The 8,634-nt window shown below is 37.0% G+C and overlaps 1 protein-coding gene across 1 annotated transcript; it reads left to right on the top strand.

The window, feature by feature from the left end:
• The first annotated feature begins 406 nt into the window (after window positions 1–406).
• ABHD12B (abhydrolase domain containing 12B) lies at window positions 407–7,697 on the top strand. The gene is given in 4 exon segments (XM_067747628.1): window positions 407–498; window positions 6,568–6,725; window positions 6,957–7,002; window positions 7,004–7,697. Coding segments are annotated over 4 exon segments (990 nt in total).
• Window positions 7,698–8,634: the final 937 nt, after the last annotated feature.

Here is an 8,634-nt window from a genome sequence, read left to right as displayed (position 1 = left end):
AGGTTTTCCTCAGACTCAGTTCCAAGCTTGGCTAAGAGACTCCATGTGATGGGGTCTGCTCCCTCTCTCACACTTCCTGTGACCACATTTGTTTCCTTTGAGCTACCTGTTCCTGGTGTGTTCTCTTTCCCGCAGCCCTCAGTTGGTGGCTCTCCTTTGGGGATGTATTGATCAAGGTTCTCTGGAGAAAACAAACCAATAAGACATATATAGATACATAGAAAGGGACTTATTGTAAGGCTATGAATGACTATGGAGGCTAAGTCCCACAATCTGCCATCTGCAAACAGGAAGCCCAGAAGGGTTGTGGTGCGGTTCAAGCCCAAACGTGAAGGCCTGAGAACCAGTGCCAGTCCAAAGTCCCAAGACCCAGGAGCACTCCTGTCCTGAGCACAGGAGAAGCGGGATGCCCAGCTCATGCAGAGAACAAATCTGGCTTTCCTCTGCTTTTTCTTCTCTTCAGGCCCTTAATGAATGGGATGTTGGCGACCTGCATTGGTGAGTGATGTCTTTATTCAACCTAATGATTCAAATGCTAATACCTCTGGAATCACTCTCACAAACACACCCAGAAAAAATGCTTCACTAGCTATCTGGGCAACTCTTAGCCCAGTCAAGCTGACACATAAAATTATCCATCTCTGGTGTGGGGAGGGGCATGGTAGTTCTACCTTCTGCTCATCCCCATTTCCTCAGAACCTTCTGGAAGCTTTTTCTACAATGCCTAAGCCCAACCTTTCTTTGTGCTCTGTTCATATACTCTGGGAAAGTGATCATCACACTTTATTCAAATCACATTCTTTTTTTAATGAAATAAGTCAGACAGACTTATATGTGGATTCTACAAAACTAAAATAAATGTATATAACAGAACAGAAACAGACTCACATATAGAGAGAACAAACTGGTGGTTACCAGTGAGCAGCAGGGGGGAGGGGCAAGATGGGATAGGGGATTAAGAGACACAAACTACTATGTACAAAATAAACAAGATACAAGGGTATACTGTGCAGCACAGGGAGATATAGTCATTATTTTATAATAACTTTAGATGGAGTATAATCTATAAAAATCTTGAATCACTATGCTGTGCACCTGAAACTAAGATAAGATTGTGAACCAACTATATTGCAATCACCTTTTTAACTATCAATGTCCTTCACTCACTATTAAACTTCACAGTCTATAGTGCCTGGCATTGAGATGGTACTAAATAAAGTTTTGTTTATTGAATGAATAACAGAATTTTCTATTGTTCTCCCATTGTGTGTAGCAAAAAAGCTATTGTAATCAAGTGGATATCGCCTTTTTCTCAAATATTTAGTATATGGGATTTAGAATGCGGAAATAAAACATTCGGTTTGGGATTCAGAAAACAGAAATTTAAGTTCTCAGGTCTGAGGTGTTTTGACTTACATTAATACAAGTACTTTTCAAGTGTAGCTCTTCCCCTTCCTGGTCTATTGAGCATACCTGCTAAAGGAAAATAGTATGAGTTTTCTGTCTGATTTTTGTTCTCTTATTTTTTTCCTGCCAAGGAGATTTGGGGCACATAAATCATTAATGTGTGTTTTTATATATCTTGGTGGTCAGTGATGAGAGAGTTTAAGGTAACATAAATCCTTTTTGTGGTTATTTATGAGAGATACTTTAGGAGTGTAGAATTCAGTACAGGTCCTATGGATGACCTTCAGATAAGAGCCTGGCTTGAGCCTGTACATTTGGAAATGGACAGAGTTCTTTGTACAGGCTACTTTCAGTAGAATATCATAGGAGCATCATCTACTACTGTAACTCTTCCCATTTCTCTTTTATAAGACTTGTTATTTTCCTAGCTTGGGAAGGAGTAAAAACATACCAGCTACTGATCACTGACATTCAAGTACAAAACTAAGTACTACAATAAAAACTTGGAGATAATTTTGTTCAAAAATAGTAGGAAGTGAAAATTTAACTTTGTCTATGAAAAACTCCCTAAGTTTCTATGTGAACATAACTGATGGAAATCTGCTTATATTATTTGACACAACTGTTTAATTGCTCTTCATCTTCACTGATACAAATGAGGACATACCTCTTCTTTAGCTCCATATACTGCTCGAGGGTAGAAAAACGTACTTCCTTTAAAATGTATAAAATCAGACTATACACTGGTGTGACTCCTCATCACTGCTTGCTATGTTCACTGGATTTTAATGTAGTAATTCCATGACACACACAGAAACATTCACTATAAAATGAAATGTCCAAAAATTGGAAAAAAAGGACTTTACCATTGCAATGATTTCAGAAAAGTAATTCCATTTTACAGAAAAGAGATGCTAGGCTTAATGCCTTCTATTTTGTTTCAGTGTGATCACCTGAAAATGGCATGAGAGCAATACATAATTCAATTATCTTTAAAAATTGAACCATGTACTTTTACAGCTCTAATAGGAAATCAGTACAAATCTACTTTTTACAGGACAAATATGTCTGCATGGTTATAATGCCAATTGTCCTTACCTGTGATTCTCCCTCTCTCCCTCTCTCTCTCTCTCTCTCTCTCTCTCTCTCTCTCTCAATTACCATTCCTGGAGTTTTATAGAATCAAAGATATTCTAACAATAGATGAAGTGATTTGACAGATGCATTACAAGGTCTAAAGAGTACCGTTTGATATATCAGATTTTACTGTTCAAGTCATTTGCACAAACATTTGCTTATGGTGGTTGTGTATAGACCACTATAAGAATGTCACATTCATGAGCAAATCATTCCCTTAATGTAATCATTGCATCTGCTTTCTAGAGCAATCTAATTTTTTATATCAATCTCTGTTCAGATCTTATATGGCAAAATATGTTAATGTAACATTCCATCTCAATGAAGACCACAAAACTGTTGAAAAATAAAGAAACCAGCAAGTGGCTATAAACTAGCATGTTTAAAAAAAAGGAATTAAAAAATGTATCCATTATTTTGGGTAAAACATGGCTATGTTTCCTTTCCATCAGTATAAATGATGAGAATGTCTGGCTCTATTCTAAAATCTGTTACTATAAGTTGCTTTAGAAGGACAAAAGTTGAGCAACCACCTGGGAGTGTCATGCTGAGTGTGGACTGTGAGTTAGACTGCATTCTAACTCATGTTCCACTTGTGCCCCCTGTAGCCTGAAGCAGGACATGTACTTGCCCTGACCCTCATACCTCTGGTCTCTAAACTGAGGGCCACACCTATCCCATTCACTGCTGTGGCACTGAATGACATAGCCTATAAAGCACTTAGAATGGCGTTAGCACACAATATGTGATCAATAAAGATTATCTGTAAATATCAACATTAATAGTATTTGGGTTCTTCTATGTACTTTGAAAAATATAGGAACATAAATAGTATTCATTCTGAAATTTTCTGTTCTCTAACTCACCTTGTCTGCTTTGACACTGAGTTTTTAGTGCTCTCATGGAGTGAATTGTTGTTTTTTGATTTATTGGGAGAGGTTGACCAATATTACAATAATCTGTTCCTTGAAAGGTAGTGGAATTCAGTTTTAAAACATTTGATACTAATGTTTTCTTCATGGGTTGACTTGTAGCTACTGATTCAGCTTTTTAATGATTATAAGACTTCCAGGATGTTATATTTTTCTAGAAATCTTTCTATTCTGACAAAATTGTCAAATGTGTTGGCTTTTATTATCTCATTAAAATATCAATATCTGATGGTCCTATGCCATTTCCCACTTTTCGTTCTTCATAGCAGTGATTTTTGCTCCTAAATCTCCTCTTCATCATCCTTCATCTCCATCCATCTTGGTAGAGGTTTGTCTTTTGTTTTCTTGATTTCGATTTTGTGGTTAGTTTTTGTTTCGTTAGTTAACATTCTCCATTTTTTCCCCTATCATCAGTTATTTTGATATCTATTCTGTTATTTTTTAAAACTTAAATTTATGCTTAGTTCACAAACATTCCCTCATTCCTACTTCCTCATGTAGTGTTTAATGTTTTTGTTTTCCTTTAAGCATCATTTTAGCTGAGTTCCACAAGTACCAGTGTATTCTACTTTCATTATTTTTTAGTTACAAGTATGTTTTTACATTTCTACAGTAATTTCTTCTTATATCTATATGGTATTTAAAAACATTGTTTTCCTTTTACTGTATGGAGGTTTTACACTTATCCTCTCTTTTATAAAATTCTAATTTAATTATAATATGGACTAATTAATATAAAATATTTCCAGTTTTTGCCACTTGACATATTGCCTATGCCTAATAAGAAGTTAAATTTTGTAAATGTCACATGGGTGCAGGGTACTATCTATATTATTCCAATAAATCAAGACATTAATTTTTTTATGCAAAGTATCTTTCTAACTTAACTTTAATCACTTTGAACTTTCAATACTTTAAAAACCAGTTGAGCACTCCTGATTTGACAGTGGGTTTGTCAGCTTCACTTACAACTTGCTTTATATTTACATTATTTCATTTTATTTAGACTCTCCATGCGTTTATCCCATAATGATGCCTTTGTCCTATGTCTTTTTGTCCAATATCAATACAATACAGATCTAATATTAATATACATCTTAGATTTTCTGGACTTTATTTTTTGATGTGATCATACACACACAGAGTTTTTCAAACTCTCACGACTTTTGAAAACATATTATTGAAGTATAACACATATACAGTCAAATCTTAAGCTTGATAAACTCTGACAAACTGAACACACCCAAGCAACCACCACACAGAGTAAAAGCAGACAGAACACTTCCAGCATCCCAGGCATTCACTCCGTGCCCCGTTTCAATTGCCACCCATACTCCAGGGTTGACTACCATCACGACTTCACACTCTAGTTTGGCCAGCAATTGAATTTTACATAAAGGGGATCACAAAGTGTGTACTCTTTTGTGCCTGGTTTACTGAACTTGAGCACTGTGTTTGTGAGCTTCCTCAACGCTATTGCATTTGCTCATTTTACCCGAGTTTATGTATCCGTTCTCAGGAAATGGGAGTATGCGTAGCTTCTAGTTGGACTATTTAACCAGTGCTGCTCTGATATTCTTGTACGTAGCGTTGGGTGCTCCATGTGCTCATGCTTCAATTATGTCACTTAAAAATATTATAGAAATAAATGTTTCCTGCACCCTATCTGAAAAATTGCTTTAAATCTCAAGTTAGACCATTTATATAATATTTTTAATGACACATTCACACACATATATGTCTATATATGTAATAATATATAGACATGTATATAAAAATTTTTTTTGCCTTGATATGATTTTATTACCTCTTTTTTGCCTTTTAAAAAACCAATTTAATTTTTTTTTCTTTATTACATATTTTCCATCAGCTGGCTTGGAACTAATTTACTCAATTTCTCATTTCTATTGTTTTAGTGGTTAATTTTGAAATTTTAATGGGTACTTATAATATTTTAACTCCTCACATCTTACATGTTACTACTGACAACATTTCAATTCAGTCCTCTTAATTCTGCCCTAATTGTTATCATCAATGTTCCTTTATATACAATGTTTGCTCAGATTTTCTAATGTGTTGCCTTTTCTTAGGGATCACTTTTCTTCTTTGTTAAGTTCAACAAAGTTCAACTTAAAGTTCAACAAATAAATTAAAAGGAAATGTTTATTTGTATTCCTCTGAGAATATCCTCATGTCACTTTGTCTCTTGAGAAGTTATTTTGCTGGATATACAATTCTAGGTTCACAGATATTCCTTAAGTGTCTCTTGGAGATGTTACTCTACCATGTTTTGCCTTCTATTTTTGCAGTTGCAAATCTGTTGCTTGACACACTGGCATTTCTTTGGAAGTGAGCTATCATTTCTCATGGTCTGCCTCAATTAACTTTGCCTTTTCTTTGCTATTTTGTCTATAGTTTCACTAAAGTATGTCTAAGAAAGAATTTCTGGTTTCTTGTTTTTTCTTCCTTTCCTTCCTTTTCTTTCTTTGTCTTATGGCATACCATAGTACTTTCTGTACTTGTGAGTTTGTACTTTTTAATCATTTCTAGGAAATTCTCAGCCATTCATCTAATCAATTATTGCCACAGCTCTCCTCTCTCTTGAACTCCTGTTCAAATATCAGTGTGACTTTCTCTTTGGGTTTCATCTCTTAACTTTTCTTCCATCATCTCGTTACTTTTTATTACATTCTGGATTATTTCCTTACATATACCTGCCAATCCACTAGGTTTCTCATGAGCTCTGAGATGGATGTTTAATGCACTGTTTGAGTTTGGAGTTTTACAAATTTGTATTTTGTGCTACATCTTTTCAAATATTTTCAGTTAGAGTTATTTTATATTCTGTATCTGATAACCAACTCTGTTATTTGTTGGTGACTCTTTCTTATAGTGGTTTCTTTTCCTGTGTGTTTAGGATCTTTTATTCTGATCTCCCATTGGTTGAAATTAATCTGTGGAAATCCAGGGACAAAAATTGTGGCTGTTTTCTTCCAGGAGCATTTTCTTCTGTCTGGAATCAGAGTATTACCCAAGCGGGACCACTCTGGCCAACTTTCAGAATCTCTAGTTTATTCTAAAAATATTCCAGGCCGTCCCCGCCGGGGAGGCGGGCGGCCGGGCGCAGCTCCGGGCTACAGCGTCAGCTCCCCCCGCTGCGGCCGCGGTGGATCGGGTTGCGATGCGGCGTGGAGACAGACAAGCAGGGCTGCGTGACCGCGTGGTGGTACATGGTCGCACAGAACCTGAGATCTTTCCCATACTCCTGTTCAACACTCAGAAGAAAAACTTCCACTCTGTGTACCAGCTTTACAAGTAAATCATTAAAAGAACATATTTTCCCTCTTCTGATGAACATGCTGATTGTTTTCTACCTTTTCAGAGCATCATTTCTTGCGGATTTAAAGAAACCAGAGTTAAAGATTCCTCACACAGTGAACTTCTACATCAAAGTTGAACCTAGGGTGATTCTGGGTATCTGGCACACAGTTCCTAGCTGTCGCGGGGAGGATGCTAAGGGGAAGGGCCGAAGCAGCTCTCCATGATGGCAACCCAATTATTGTTTATCTTCATGGCAGTGCAGAACACAGGACAGCTCCTCACAGACTTGAGATAGTAAAGGTGCTGAGTGATGGTGGTTTTCATGTCTCGTCTGTTGACTATAGAGGGTTTGGGGACTCGACGGGTAAGCTGACGGAGGATGGGCTGACTTCAGATGCTATTTGTGTCTACGAGTGGACCAAGGCAAGAAGTGGTACCACCCCCGTGTGTCTCTGGGGCCACTCTCTGGGAACAGGAGTTACAACAAATGCTGCAAAAGTTCTAGAAGGGGAAGGATTCCCAGTTGATACTATTATCCTGGAAGCTCCATTTACCAACATATGGGTTGCAAGTATCAATTATCCCTTGTTAAAGATTTACCAGAAACTTCCAGGATTTTTAAGCACAGTTATGGATGCCCTGAGGAAAGAGGAACTAGTCTCCCTCAATGATGAAAATGTTAAATTCCTGTCTTCTCCCCTTCTTATACACGGTGAGGATGACAAAATGGTGCCTTTGGAATTTGGAAAAAAGCTCTATGAAATTTCACACAATCCATATAGGAACAAAGAGAGGGTGAAGATAGTGATCTTTCCTCCTGGCTTCCAACACAACTTCCTTTGTAAAAGTTCCACACTGTTAAAAACCATGAGAGATTTCCTGAGCCAGCAGTGGGCATGAGGTATGAGTAAAACGGAGAGCAAAGACTTGCTCCAAACACCACTTGTCATGTATATTTCTTATGTAAAACTGTACTGTGCTGCTTGGATGAGCTGAAGTTACTGACATTTCTACAAGACACTTGCCTTTTAATAAAAGAAAGCATGGATGCTGGAAATAAATAAATAAATAAATAAAAATATTTCAAGTTCTCCTCTGTCAGTTTGTTGTTGGCCCAATGTTTAGACTCTTGTTTATAGGATTCATGTTGACATTTGCTTTTTTCAGCTCTTGTTTTCATTCAGATTATTTTTTGCCTCTTGGAGATTCCCCTTACTTTGTGCAAGCCCATAAGTACAATTAAAAGTGTGTTATATGCAGTGTTTAGTTGTTTTCCAGGATCAAGTTCCTTCTGAATACATTAGTATCTTGTTTTCTATATTATTTGAAACGAAAGATGTCAGTTTAGTGCCTTCGTATGCATTGTAATTTTATTACATTTTTTTTTTACCTGTCTCAATGAGTGATATCACTAGAATTTTCCACCATAGATCCTTTTGTCATAAAAGGCCATACGTGTAGATATAATATGAAACACGAAGTGAAAAGCACTCTTAGTAAGGGATGAAAAAGTAGCTGTTGTATAAAATGGGCATAAATTCTTATGTGTTACTCTTTAAAAAAATAGATAAAAGTAGTATTCCTTGCCATTGTTGCAGGAATGGTGGCTGAGCCAGTATTTTACATGTCCTCATGCACCTCCCAGTCCTACTGTGGTTGGGCAGAACCCAGTGACAAATTCTAGACAGTGAGCTACGGATGAAGGTGATGTGTCATGTCCAGGAGAACAAGAGAGCTGAACAGGACACTCAGGCGTCTCTTCCCTCCCACAGCGTCAAGGAAGTTCATGGACCGACCTTCTGGAGCCTCAGCATCAAAGACGCTGTATTGCTCAGCC

Source organism: Pseudorca crassidens, chromosome 8, assembly GCF_039906515.1.
Source record: "Pseudorca crassidens isolate mPseCra1 chromosome 8, mPseCra1.hap1, whole genome shotgun sequence".
Lineage (NCBI taxonomy): Eukaryota > Metazoa > Chordata > Mammalia > Artiodactyla > Delphinidae > Pseudorca > Pseudorca crassidens.
The sequence above is the reverse complement of the archived record's forward strand: the minus strand, read 5'-3'. Positions and strand labels throughout refer to the sequence as shown.